Source organism: Mustela nigripes, unplaced genomic scaffold (assembly GCF_022355385.1).
Source record: "Mustela nigripes isolate SB6536 unplaced genomic scaffold, MUSNIG.SB6536 HiC_scaffold_148, whole genome shotgun sequence".
In the NCBI taxonomy this organism is placed as follows: domain Eukaryota; kingdom Metazoa; phylum Chordata; class Mammalia; order Carnivora; family Mustelidae; genus Mustela; species Mustela nigripes.
This window is the reverse complement of record NW_026739562.1, coordinates 8,684,283-8,698,874: the sequence shown is the minus strand read 5'-3', so window position 1 is coordinate 8,698,874 and position 14,592 is coordinate 8,684,283. Positions and strand designations below refer to the sequence as shown.

The 14,592-nt window shown below is 51.1% G+C and overlaps 1 protein-coding gene across 1 annotated transcript in view; it reads left to right on the top strand.

The window, feature by feature from the left end:
* The first annotated feature begins 1,272 nt into the window (after positions 1-1,272).
* Positions 1,273-14,592, top strand: part of LOC132008472 (low-density lipoprotein receptor-related protein 4) — a 50,514-nt gene continuing 37,194 nt past the window's right edge. Inside the window, exon 1 of the mRNA XM_059387124.1 lies at positions 1,273-1,552. Coding sequence (XP_059243107.1) covers positions 1,501-1,552 — 52 coding nt within the window. The 5' untranslated portion in view covers positions 1,273-1,500. The remainder of the gene's footprint in view (positions 1,553-14,592) is intronic.

The following is a 14,592-nucleotide window of genomic DNA, read 5'->3' as shown; positions in this document are numbered from 1 at the left end:
CTGTTGCTAAGTTCACGTTAGCTTTGGTCAAAGATGATGATTTGAAGGGAAAACCTTTGCAGCACTGAAAACAAGCAAGGATGAAATGCCCACCTAGCCATTGGAGAAATCTCCTAATATCCACTTTGCATGATATCACATTGCTTTCCCTTCGGCTGACATGGAGCATTTGGGTCTTCTGGACTCTAATTACTTGCAAGAGGAACATGGTTTAAGGAGACTGCGGAAGACCCAAAGCTGGGGAATGTTGGCATACCAGCTTGGAGGGAAAACTGATAAGAAGATGCTAAGGAAGCTGGGGGCTTGGACAAAAGTAACAAGACACGATTCAACAACAACAACAACAACAAAAATTAATTCATATTAATAATACACTCTGGAGAAAGCACAGGCCATGAAGCGAAGACAAGAGAGGAGTTTAAAAATTTCTGTGGTAAGGGGCAAGTTAAATGCTGTAAGGCCCTACAGACGCAAGCCCGGAGGAGGCTCCGGTCTCTGGGAAAGTGCAAGTACAAGGAAAGACTTACTTCCTTACCCCCTTGCTTCCTTGCCAGGATCAGAAAGTCAAAGAAGGGGGAAGAGGCTAACAACGCTGATTTACAAAGACAGCGAGGAGGAACTATGTCTGGGTCAATTCTGGACGTCTGAGCTGGGGCGACAGGACCCAGACAACCACCTCAGGAAATGAGTAGATGAAAAGGGGAGGTCGTGGAATTATTTAGCCCTAGAACAACGCTGCCTAGACCGGAGTGGGGGTGGAGCAAGACGAAAATCTCAGAAAAGGAATTTTGACAGTGAGAATGCTAGTTAAGATACAGCCCTCCAGGCCTCCAGGCCCCCTGATGTCCCTTGTTTGATGTTAATAAAGACCTAGGAGGATTATGCATTAGCAAGCCTTGCGTATTCTGAGACATCAATAAAGTCTGGACTTGGGGCTGGTAGGGGGGCCGGGGTCACGTCCAGGCGACTTGGGTCAGCCTGGGTGCTCCTCTCTGGCACAGAGTAGAGTGAGAGGGATCGAGAGTTGCCGCTGGGATAATGTTTTAAGTCAGGGACATTTGAGCAGTAGTAGTGGGGACACAGAGGGGGGGCTCTCTCGAGGACGAGGAATGTGGGGGCGGCCTGAAGAGGAGCCCGGCCAGCGCAGGAGGCGCTGGCGGGTGGGGGCCGGGGACCGGGGGGCGGGGGCCGAGGGCGGGAAGGGGCCGGCCCGGCGCTGGGGGCGGGACCAGGCGCGGTGGCGGTGGCCGGGGCTGCGGCGCGGGGGGCGGGGCGGCCTGGCCCGGGACACCCCCTCCCGGTCCCCTGGCGGGGCGGCTTCGGCTCCGGCAGCACTGGAGGCAGCAGCGGCCGGAGGGCGACTTGCGGGGCGCGCCCGCCCGCCGCGGACCGGGACGCTTCCCCCTCCGGGACCCTTTGCCGACTCCCTCCGCCGCGCTGTCCCGCGGGAGCCGGCGGGACCCCCGGCCGACAGGGAGCGCCGGCGGCGGCCGCGGCACCATGAGGCGGCTGTGGGGCGCGCTGCTGCTTGGCGCCCTGCTCTGCGCACACGGTAAGCGGCGCCGCCGTGCCCGCGCCTCCTGGCCCGCCGAGAAAGTTTGTCCGTGGGTCCGGCCGCTGCAGGACTCACCTCCCGCAAACCCGGCGGCGCGGGCTGGGGCCTCAGACCCGGCGCCCTCTCTCCAAGCAGCAGCCCTGAGCGTGCGTGCGGGGGAGAGGAGCAGGAGCTCCCCCAGCTCTTCCAGCCCGAGAGCGGCGGCCGTGGAGCCCCTCCGCGGCTCGGATCTGGGCCGGGCTCCGGGAAGATCCGAGGCTCCCGCTCGCCTTCCCTCGCTGCTCTTTGAAGAACTAGGGGCTGCTTCCCTTTCAGGTTAAGAAAGGATCTCTGCGTCCTTGGTGCGAATGAATGTGTGCGAAGAAAGGGAGGCGGGCAAGGTTGATCGCTAAACCATAAATTGTAAAAAGCCCTCTTTGCAGGGACCGGGGGGTCTCGGGCGGATTTCGGAGCTGGGCTCCAGTAGAATCGGAATGCTTGGGTTCTCGGGATTCCTCTACTCGGGGAACAGTTAGTTCCTCGGACTCCAGACCTTGCTTCCACCGAGGGTCTTTGGGTACTGCTTGCTCGCAGCATCTCCCCTTAGTGGTGTTTTGGGTTCCCTCTCCTGGCTGCGACCAATCAGCTTCCTGCCCTGGATCCTTCCCGGGGGGGGGGGGGGGCCGGGTTGGAAAAGGGGCAGAGGAGGGACACAGGGGAAGAAACTGCTGGAAGGCTCCGGCAGAGCCGTCCTGGCCGGAGTAGTGTGGCTGGGGGCGGGTATCGCGGAACATCAGAAGGCAGGCTCCGGGTCCGCGCGGTGACCCTCGGGGGAGCTGGACGGATGGCAGCAGAACTGCTGCTTCATCTGCTCCTTATTAATAACTTGTTTGGTGCCCGGACGCAACTGCTGTGTGTGATTTGGGCTCCAGTGGAATCTAGTTCTCCGCAGCTGCCTAGCACCGAGGGTGTACTCCGTGATTTAGCAGCTAGCTCCCTCTAGTTTGTGCCCAAAGATCAAAGAACTTTGATCTTTGAACCCCAACCCTATTCCGCTGGGGGAGATGCGAACCTTCTCATTTTCGCAGCCCCGATGAGGGGGTAGGGTTCGGCATGGAGGGGTCTCTAGACCCTGGCCGGGCTTGCACCGGGTCTTTCTTTAGCTTGCTCCGGGAGCTCGTGTGGAAGTTGTGCCGATTTCGGAACTTGCCTGGCAGGGCGTGGAGATGCCGTTTTAAAGATCGGTTTACCTCCCAAATCCAAAACAGAGTTCTCGTGTCTGTTATTTAAACTACCCGTGGATTTTAAACAACTTTTTCCATGCCCTCTCTAACGCCGACTTCTTCCTCTCCGCGTAGTAGCCGGGCCGAGCCACGTTCCTCCTTGCACTGTGCTCTCCCCCGCCCTGGCTCTCTCCTAGAAGGTTATTTGTAGCCTCTTTGGCGTGTCGGGACAGCGGCCCTACTGGGGTAGGAATGTAGCTGCTCTTCCCACCACATGGGCCCCTTAAAGGGACAGCTATGCTTTTTTGGGGGGGTTTCCCCTTTCGGGCTGCAAGAGAAGGGGATGGAACTTTCCTCTCGGCCCCCTGGAGGAAGTTTTGAAAAAGATCAAGGGAAATGGCACGGCACTGGGAAAAAAGAAAAAAAGTGGGGGGGGGGGGGGGCAAAAACGGATACCAAAAAACCCAGAGGGGAGATTGTCGCCTTCTGCCCTAGGGAAAGGGGAGCTGGAAGGTTCTGGGCTGAGACTGTCCAAGAGAATTTTATTGCTCCAGAGCTGTCAAAAGTGCATACACTACTTCTGCCCTGAGACTGGAGGTAGAAAATTGCGTATATTTAATGCTTCACAGAGAAAGGATGGGAGGGTTCTTGATAACTCCTTTGGGTTCTTTTTAAAGATAAAAACTTTATTATTATTATTATTATTATTTATCCAAGGACAAGGACAAAAACTTTCATAGAAACTTCTGAGCACCGGAGACTTCCTGTGCCCATGTGTAAGGACACTTAGTGACAGGAAGAGCTAAACTTTGCCTAACTTGATACTGAACCATCGTTGGAGGTCTCGGGGAGGTAGAGGATGGGGGGAGAGGACAGATTCATGGTTTACCAATGAGACCGAGCAGTTGCTCAACCAGAAATATCACCAAGAAGCTTCCTAATACTGTGTTCCAGGGGCTCATGAAGAAGACAGTGTTTTATACTATGGATGCAATACACTAAGGTTTGGGTGCTTGGGTGGCTCAGTGGGTTAAAGCCTCTGCCTCCGGCTCAGGTCATGATCCCAGGGTCCTGGGATGGAGCCCTACATGGGCTCTCTGCTCAGCAGGGAGCCTGCTTTCCCCTCCCTCTGTCTCTGCCTGCCTCTCTGCCTACTTGTGATCTCTGTCAAATAAATAAATAAATAATCTTAAAAAAAAAAAAATACACTAAGGTTTAAGGTGCTTACTTGGATGCTGCTAGCCCTGTGGGCTTTTCCTAGAGCCTATGTGTTTGGCCTGAACCTACATAACCCTCCAACCTTAAAAGTTTTGTTAAGAAACTTGATTGCTGGTGATAGCCCTGGCTGTCTTTCTCCTGAGGGTTGAGGTGAGGCCTCAGGCAGTGTACCAGGGTTGGAAGAGTAGAAACCATGTTTGTCTTGGAGATCTCTTCCAGGTAAGCAAAAAGCTGAAAATTCTGCTCAGGTGCTTAGGTAGATAGAAGGCTATTTCTGAGGTGAGTGCAAAAGCGTAGAGCTGAGAATGGTCTCTGATTCTCTGGAATCAGAATTCCATCTGATTGTTGTCATGGTGTTTGGTTGACCTTGTCCCTGATCTTGTTGGACTTGTGAAAGATGCTTGGCTTGTCACTGATTTTGGATTTCCTCTTCTGTCCCCTGTTGAATATCAGATAACATCTTTGGGACTGGCACAGGGTATTAAGAATGACAGGTGCAAGGGAACCAGTCTGGCTGTGTCTTGATACAGAACATGTTGGGCATGTCCATCTTCTGGGCCAGCAAAGAACACAGAAGGTCACAGAGGACAGAGTATTTTATAGGTCTTTGCTCACTCTTTCTACTGATTGGCTGCTACTCTTGATCCCTAAGAAGAGGAGAAATAGGAAGGATTGGCTATGTTGTTTCTCCTTTGTAGAGAAGATCAATACTAGGCACTTTTTGGATAGGGAATTTCAGGGACCACTTTAGGAAAATTTGCCTTTTTTTAATGATTGGGCACATCTCATAATTATGAGACAGTTCCATGCCCTTGGTTGAGTAAGTCCATTAGAGCGTGTTCCCGCCACAATCTCTACATTCCTTGGTGAAGCCCAGCCACAAGTTTTGCCCACAGTTGCCTAGGCATGGGGCATCTGGACCCCACACAGTGTCTGAATTAGCATCTCATCTTCAGCCAGGGAAGTCCTTCTCCCCTTCTCAGCATGGTGGGATTCCATGTCCCAGGAAAGACTTCCCACTGACTGGTTGGCTGGCAGAGCCTGGGTTTGGCCCTATAAATAGCTCCAAAGAATGCCTGTGCTTATCACTCTCCATCTAGCTTAGAGCTGACAGGCTCAGGTTCTTTCTCCCAGATACACTCAGGAGCATTCCCTAAATTGGGCTCTGCACCCATTCATTTGTTCATTCATTCAGCAAACACACGTTTGCCAAGCACTAATGTTAATCACCGCGTTTATAGCTCGGTGATTAAGCAGCAGAGGCCTCCCTGGGTTTGAATGTTGACTTTGGTACTTCTTGGTGACCTTGCGCAAAACACTTAACTCTCCCTGAACTTCAGAGTTCTTATACGTAAATGAGGGGAGAGCTGGAGTAGTAATAAATTATCACAGGAGACTATTGTAAAAATTAAATGAGATAATACACTCAACACAGCCTACTCTGTTACTGCAAGCTTGGATAAATGTTAGCTGGTTTTTAGCAAATTTGCATAAGTAGATTAGAGATGGTTCTTATCTTTGGACTATGGGAGCCAGGTAAACAGATCATTATACTGTAGTGTCCTATGCTAAAATGGAAGGTCAGCCCTTCATTTCACCTGGTTTTTTGCTTTTCTCTTTTAAAGATCTTGCCCCTTCCTCCCACCCCACATTGAAAACCTAATGAAACCTAAGCATAGTTCCCCTCCTGTGCATACTTCCAGAAAGGAGATCTGTGAAGCTCTCTCAACCATGGTCTAGGGAGCCCACGCCACCTTAGTTTTCCCAGGAGAGGTCCTAGGAGATGGGGTTTTCCTCTGGGAGCTTCCTTGTTAAAACTCTGGGATCAGGGATGAGGCCAGGCGTCTCTCAGATTGCTGTGACCTGGGGTGAGAGGTGCTGGCTGAGGTCTCTTGGAGCTGGAACAGTTTAGAATTCCAAGCTCTTCCTCCCACTGGCCTGGGAAAGGAGTCAGGCCCCAGAGCTCATAAGGTAGTAATTGCCCCAATTTGGGGGCTGGGCCATTTCAGCACCGCCTTCCTTCGTGACTACCGTCTTCAATCAGGAATCCTGTCAGTGTGCAGGGATAATTGATGTGGGTCTCCAGCCCAGGACTCGCCCCCACCCCCAACCCCCAGCTCCTCCACCCCAGAGTTTGACCCCTGTTGTCTCTTTGTTTCTTCCTTTTAAGTCGGTGCCAGTGATGTGATGTTTTTGGGGACTGCGGAAAGTTGACCGTAACCAGGAGCAGCCGGTAAGAAGAGCTGATTCACTGGCCTTCCTGGCGGTCTGTTGACTCCATTTTCTGTTCTGCATTTTTGATTTAGCAAGAAGCAAACATCTTACGTGCCCTTGGGCACCTCTTTACGCCCTTTCTAGCAAACTTCATTCTTTCGCTGTACTCAGGCATTCCTCTAGCAGAGTGGATTGAGGGTAAGCGTCCCTAACACACCTTCCTCTGTTCATTCGGGTCTGAGTGAGGCAGGGCAGGGCTCTGCCTGAGAGCCAACTGGGGAAAGCCTCGCTGGGACTTGCTGCAAGCCCTGACTTGGCCTACAGGAGCTCCCCCCCTCACCTCTGCGCAGAGCCAAGGATTGGAGCAAAGCCGGAAACAAAAGACTGGGAGCAAACCTCCCATCTGGCTGGAAGGCAGCGACACAAAGGTGCTGCTGCATAATTTATCACCAGAGGTTTTCTGGAGCAGGGGGAGGCTCTGGGCTCAAGGCAGAGCTTTTTGGGGGGAGAGGAACCCTCCTCGTGCCTGGGTGTAGGCTCAGGCAAGTACTGAATAGGATATGGGGAAAGACACCTGATCAGTGCATGAAATAAAGCTTGGAGACCGTAAGTGCCTCTCCTAGCCCAGCAGCTGCATTTCAGGCCAGGCCTACAAGGCAGGGTGTGGGGTGTGGGGGGAAGCCCTCCGAATATTCCTTTGCTTGGCCCCAGCCTTGGGAGCCTGCCTGCCATCCCCTTTTGGGCATGAATGAGGGCAAGAGATAGTTTCTCTGTTGCGTCGACTGTACCCTTCTGGTGACCAAATACAGATGCGAGGTTATAATATCCATGAGCCTAGCAAATAGGAAAGGGGGGGTTCTGTCCTTCTCTTTCTACCCTCCCACTCCTCAGGCAGTTTAGACAAGAAGTTTCTACTACAGGTTCAGAGAGGGGGTAAAAGCAGATGGTTCTAAAATGCATCTCCCCAAAATGAGAATCTCTGCTCTTCTGGAAAGAATCAGGGGTAACCATTTTTTGCCTTGCAAACTGGGATATGTGGTCTAAACAATACAGGGGGACTCCTGGGGCAGTTAATAGTTAAAATCTTGGGGCACCTGGGTGGCTCAGTCCTTAAGCATCTACCTTTGGCTCAGGTCATGATCCCAGGGTTCTGGGACTGAGCCCCACATCAGGCTCCCTGCTCAGCAGAGAGCCCGCTCCTCCCTCTCCCACTCCCCTTGCTTGTGTTCCCTCTCTCGCTGTCTCTCTCTCCCTCTCTTTCTGTAAAATAAATAAATAAATTCTTTTTTTTTTTTTAAGATTTTATTTATTTATTTGACAGAGAGAGATCACAAGTAGGCATAGAGGCAGGCAGAGAGAGAGAGAGGGAAAAGCAGGCTCCCTGTTGAGCAGAGCCCGATGCAGGGCTCGATCCCAGGACCCTGGGATCATGACCTGAGCCGAAGGCAGAGACTTTTTAACCCACTGAGCCACCCAGGCGCCCCAATAAATAAGTTCTTTAAAAAATAAAAAATAAAATAAAATCTTTTGCTGTCTCCCCATCACTGTGACATTTATGGTGCGTTACCACATTTCCCCCTCACAGTGTCCTGATGAGGTACGTAATGTTAGGTTCCTGTTTTACAGATAGGAAACTAAAGCTCAGACACAGCTCGTGAGTAACTGGCGCAGGATTTGAACCCAGAGCCAAAGTTGTTAAGCCTTTAACCCATACAACCCGTTAGTATAGAATATTTTATATCCAAGCTATAACAAAATATTTTATATCCAAGCCATAATAAGATATGATATTTTATATCCAAGCTATAGGTTGGAACTATCTATATTCTCTCTTAGATTGACTTCCCCTCTCTGTTTTCAGTCTTCATCTTCTCATGGATTCTCAATGCATAAAGATTAACTTCTCCATGCTTTTGACGGAGGGAGGCTTTATTTATTTACTTAAAAGAGGTGGCAGAAGGAGAAGGAGAGACAGAAGCTTAAGCAGGATCCACGCCCGGTGTGGAGCCTGACACCCGGCTCTGTGTCACAACCCTGAGATCATGACCTAAGCTGAAATCGAGAGTCAGATGCCTCATCAACTGAGCCACCCAGGCGCCCCAAAGGAGGCTTTAAAAAGCTCCTAGGGAGAGAGATGAGGTTTGTTGCTCTCGTGAAGCCATGTATTACTGTGTGGACCCTGTATTTTGAGAGGTAGGGGGAGAGGAAAGCAGTATTTTGAGCAGCCCCTCACAGAGCACCGCCACATCCAAGCCATGCTGGATTTGTGAAATCTGTTGGCTGAGCTGCTGGGCAGGGTAAGTAGACTTTTGAGGACTTGGATGGATACAGCCCAGTATCATAGCTATGTTACTGGGTTGAGAGAGAGTACAGATCTAGGTGAAGATGAAGGGATCAGTAACTGTGTTATTAATCCTTACCGTGTATTCATATGTATTATTTCATTTAACGTCCCAGCAAGCCTGTGAAGGAGGTACTATTATTGCCCCCATCTGACAATAGAGGAAGCTAATCCAGTTCTGAATTGTTCTGTGATTTAGGTTCTGAGTGCTCTTTTCTATACTTGCCTCCTAGGAAGTGACTGATGATAAAGCCAAGACAAAGGATACTTATGAGCCTTGAGCTCCTCCGGAGAAAGGCATTGAGGAGGACTCTCGCCACAGTCCCCTTGTCCCCCTTTTCCTGTGGTCATTCATGCCACCAGCTTAACCCCTTGAGGGGGACACTGCAGCTTGGCCCGCAGTAGAATTTTTAGACACCCTGAGTCCTGAAATAGCGGGGCTTAATCATGGGGTGGCTGGATAAGACCGCTCTCGGTGAGTCAAATTCTATCATGGTAATAATAAGAGCTGTCCTTTACTGAGAGCCTCGTATGTGCCAAGCATTATGCTAAGTGCTGTTTATGAATTAACTAATTTAATTCTAATAATGTCCCTGTGAGGTAGGGTCTATGCTAATCCGGATTTTCCTGATGAGCAACTAAGGTGTAAAGAGATTTAAATAACATGCCCAGGGGCAGACAGCCAGGAACTAGCTTAGTTTGTTCCCATGCTGTTAACATGAGGCTCCCCGCCTCATAACTTGGGAGGCTGACCATTACGAACTTCTGTACCATGGTGAAGAGTGGCAAGAGACGGACCAGTAATCATGTGTCTGAAGATGCCCCTTACTGAGGCATCCCACTGGGAAAAGACTTCACCCAGTCTTCTCACACCAGGTGAGGCTGGCCTCTAGGGACTTAGGGACAGAAATAAATAGAGGGGCGCCTGGGTGGCTCAGTGGGTTAAAGCCTCTGCCTTCGGCTCAGGTCGTGATCCCAGGGTCCTGGGATCGAGCCCCACATTGGGCTCTCTGCTCGACAGGGAGCCTGCTTCCCTTCCTCTCTCTCTCTCTCTGCCTGCCTCTCTGCCTAACTTGTGATCTGTCAAATAAATAAATAAATCTTTAAAAAACAAAAAAAAGTAGAATCATAACAGGTCCATATCACAGCCTGCCAATCCAGCGGGCAAAAGGAGCTCTTCCAGGAGAAGAGAGTGATTTTGAACTGGGTAGGACCAGGACGCCACCTGAAAAAGAAGATTCCTGTTTTCTTCGGGACAGATTAGGTAGGAAATAACTACTTTTATTCCTGATATTCCGGGCTCCTCTTTTCCTTTGGCTCCAACTCGCACAAGACTCTAGCTGAAGATCTCCTTCATTCCTTCATTTTACAAACGTGTATTGATTGATTACTACATACCAAGCATTGAGCTGTGCGCTGTGACTACAAAGAGAAAACTCTGTCATACAGTTCCAACTGCCAGAAGGCTTGTGGTCTGGAAACAGTGATCCCATAGCGGGCTAAATGCTACCAAAAGAGGAGGCACAGGGGGCCTTTGGAGAACAGACAAGGGGCTTTCAGTTTATCTGGGGCCGCATGGGTCCAGGTGGGGCAGCATCAGGAAAGGGTGCACTTCCTGGCCTCCTATTGCCCACCGTTGACCTTTTTGGGTGTTGGTTCTGATGTTTTCTAAGCAAGCTCTGTCCTTTGAAACAGGGGCTGCTTACAGGTGCTCAGGGTTCTCCCGACTACAGATATCTTGTGGATGAGGCAAAATTCATTTCTAAGTGGCTCCTTGCTGCCACCCCTTTTAGTTATGTCAGTTTTGTCTCGCTCCGTGGGCATCCCTTTCAGTGAGACACACTGACTATGTGGGCTGCCCAAGGAGCTGAAATCAGGGGCTTGGTCCCTTGATTGGCCTGGAGGTAGTTTATTTCATTTCACATCATTTATCTTCATTCAATGAGGTTAATATCCTCACCACTGCCACCAGTGGGCAGGAGGAGAGAGGAGAACTTCGGTGTGTTGCAAAAATCCTTGTCTGACGATAAGTGAGTGATGGTTCCACCCTTTCTGCTGTCATCCCTGTCCTGCTGGTAGCCGTCCTATCCCGGCATTCACAGGATGTGAGCCTTCTTGTTTCTGGTTCAACTTGAAAAAGCTGCTCAGTAGCTGTGTACAGTCACTGTCCACCGTGAGCTGCTAAATGACAGGTGTGCCTCCTGCCCTGCAGCTGAGTGTTCTATGGGAGGGTGGAGAGCAGTGCCTCTCTAACCTCAAGGATGCATCAGTGGCCTCTGGGAAGCTTGTTGCAAGTCCAGATCCTGAGGTCACATTAAGAGAAGAGTACTGGTCTAGGGGTCAGAATGGGGCTGCCATCCTGGCTCTGCTACTTACCCCATGACCTTGGCCGAAGGAGATGACCTTACTTATTAAGTGGGGACTGCAGTCACTACTTAAGGTTATTTTAATGATTAAAGGTGAAGGCAAGTAGGCGTGCACATGTGCCTTGCAAACTCTGAAGAGTAACTGCAAAATAGTATTATTTGTTGTGAGAAACCCTGTTCGTTTGTGGACCAACACAACATGAAGGCCCTGGTTCAAAGCACTGGGTCTCCAGACTGTCCCTGCTTCACTACTTTTAGGGCAAGAGACGTTGGTCTTCAGTCTGAGCAGTGACCAGAAGGAGAGCTGACTGCTTGAGATCCACAAACTCGCTGTCTATTTGCTAATCGAGAATGCATAAAGGAGAGGGATCCCGAAGTCTCAGTGTCAGAAATTCCCCTTTTTGACCTCCACCTTTTGGAAATTCTTGTAATAGCGATACTACTTATTGGGAGGCAGTGAAATGAAGTGATTAAGAACAGAGGCTCTGGGATCAATCTGCCTGGGTGTGAATGCTGCCTTCAATCCTCCGTTAGTACCTGTGTGACCTTGCTGCAGACTTCACCTCTCTGTGTCTCAGTGTCTTTAAGTGTAAAATGGTGACAATAATAGCAGTGTCACCTCCCAGGGGTGTCAGAGCATTCAGTGATGGAACATAAGAAAAGCACTTAGAAAAGTATTTGAGGGACGCCCAGGTGACTCAGTCAATTAAGCAGCTGCCTTTGCCTCGGGTCATGATCTCAGGGTCCTGGGATAGAAGCAGGGAGCCTGCTTCTCCCTCTGCCCGCTGCCTCCCCTGCATGCTTTCCCCTTCTCCCCGGTCAAATAAATAAATAAAATCTGAAAGAGAGAGAAAGCAAGCAAGCAAGCATCTGAAGGGCATCTGGTAAGTAACATACTCAGTAAAATATGATGGTTGTATTTTTATAAAGGTTTTGTCATATGCTAGTCCTGTGGTCAGCAGTTTACATGGTGCCCGTTTCATGGATGAGGAAACTGAGGCTCAGAGACCTTAATCAACTTGCTCAAAGTTGTAGAGCTGGTGGTAGAACCAGGACTTGAATTCCAGTCTCTCTGACTCCAAAATCTGTGTTCTTTACTACAACGTGCCACTACATGTGATATACCACCAAATGGATGCCGCCCTTCTTTCCTTCAGAACAAGGCTGTGAGAAATTGGTGAGGTGGCTGAGGCAAGGGAGGCAAGGTATAAGTGGCCCAATTTTGGTGAACCTCCCAGGAAGACCCTAGGAGCCCATTCACATGTATACCCCAAACCGGATGACTTGCCTATCAAGGGTAGGGAACACTGGGGAGAGATCTCTTCCATAGTTGAATTGCTTTAGGTCAAAAGGCCCAACCCCCTGGAAGCTGAAGGGAGTGTGGCTGGCAAATAGCTTTCAAGGCCAAGAGCACAGCTGAGTACTGCAACTTAGCACTTTCCAGAGTGAAGACTGAGCGTGCCACCGGCCCTCCTCTGTTTCCTTTCTTCACTCTTTTTGTTCAAAAGGGTTAAAGGCTGTCCTTTCTGATCACAGCCAGGACTGGCGTGAAAAGGCAGCATTCCACCTCCAGGGATCCAAGAGAGGCAGCGGTTGTCCAGAGAGCTGGCTTTTTGGAGAGTAATGTGTCTGTGGAGAGCCCAAGCCCAGGGTTTGCCTGATGGTGGCTGCCTGACCTCCCCAGGCCATCATTCCCATGCTGCTCTGCGGGGCAGGAAGTCGGGGCTCTTCATTGCCAGCAGTTAGCTGGATGCCCACCTGATGGAACTTTATTCTTGAAGTCCGAGGGGGAAATCAGGACTTCTTTTATCATACAGCCAAAGGCGGGGGTGGGGCCCTAAAAAAAAAAAATCCACCGGGAACTAAAGGCTCCTCTACCTTCGGTATCTTTTGTAACTTGCACACGGCACTGGCACCACAATCCTGCTGTTCTTGCTCTCCTAATCCTGGTGCTTTGGGGAAAATTTAGCCCCTGCATCCGCAACAGCCCACGCCCCCAGCCTGCATTTACTGAGCATCTCCAGTGTGCGCCAGGGCCTGAGGTCAGCTTCGTCCGTGTTTACCTTCTGGTCCAATCCTTTTCACAAACGAGGAAGCAGAGGCTCAGGGAGCTAAGCGACTTGTGCAAGGTCACACAGCTGGTCAGGGGAGCCTCGTCTGTCTGCTCCAGTCCGGGGGACCTCTCCTGCTTTCCTCCCCTGCTCCCCTCACCTGGCTTCTTCCTCTCTGGTGTTGTCACCCCTTCACCCAACGTGAATTCCACATTGGTGTCACTCCCGCTCCTTGCTGTGTTCTCAACCTCTCTCGACATTTGGGACTGGACAATTTCTGTGTCGTGGGGTTTGCCCTGTACCCTGTAGGCTGTCCAGCGGCATCCCTGGCTTCTACCCATCAGATGTACCGCCAGTCACGACAACCAAAAATGTCACACATTGCCAAATGTCCCCGTGGGGGGAAACCATCCCTGGCTGAGAACCACTGAGTCAGACTTATCTTCCCACTTCCCCGTTCCTCCCTGTCAGGGGGATCTGCATGCTGGGAAGCCCACCGAATGGGAGTCCTTGGGAATATTTAGTCTTTGCTATTCCAGACAGCCAGTGTCCCTTAAAGTAGTGCCAATAGCTGTGATGAGCTGGTCTCAAAAGTTGTTCCCGGACTGAGTGAAAAAAGCCCCTTCCCTTCTCAGTGCTCTCAGAATAGGCCCAAGAGGATGGGGCTGGGTCTCCAGTGCTTCCCTGGGGAAGAATCCTCCGTCTTGCCCTTGCATAGAGACCTGGACAGACAGGAGCCCTGGGCTAGGAGTAAAGCCTTCCTCTGAAGTGTAGAGATGCTGTACCTCTCAAAACAATTCCTTTGGCTTCCAGAGGAAATCCAGCATCTTTTTTAGGGCAGCTGATTGCCTTAGCTTGTGGAGGGGGAAAGCAAGGTCTCGGTTGAGGATATGGTGAAATCTGTGGTCCTTTACTCCAGAAGTGTACGTTTCACCTATAGTTTCAGTGGTTCACTGATCCCAAATGCTGGCCATCTATCCATCCATCCATCCATCTGTCCATCTGCAGGGTAGGATAGGAATCCATGCCTTATGCTCACACTTACCTTTTGGGGGTTCAATTGGAGAGGGACAGCTTCAGGGCTCTCTCCTTGCTTTTGGAGAGGATAGCAGTACACCCTTTCATTCTGGGCCTAATTCCTTCCCTTTTCCACCCCAGCCTGAGGGCAGGGCCCCGCTAAGGGGAGGAAGGGGAGAAGAAAGCAAGGAAGAGAGATGAGCAATGAGCGGTGGCCCCCTTCTTTCCCAGCTGCAGCAGCCCAGCGGGTTAGATGAATGCAGGGAGGGGGGGAGAGTGACCCTGGCAGAACCCTTTGTTCCAGCTGAGGCTGGAGCAGGGGCACTGAGCCATTCACACGCCATCCCAGGGCATCCTGCTGGGCACGCTGGGGAGGGGGCACAGCAGCCGGTCATGGGACTTGGCCAGGCAGATAGCTCCATGTTCAATAGGGAAGCCCAGCTGCGTGCTGCTGAGCCTGGGGGAGGGGCAGCTTTTGCCATCCTTCCTCCGGGCTGTGGCCTGTCCTACAGACTGGTCTCAGTCACTCTGTGGAGGCAGGCTGGTCCCTCCGCCCTGGGGCTCTGCTTCTTCTAGTCAGCCTCCCCAAAGGTGAGTTCCGACCTCTGCTCAGGAGACTCGCAACACC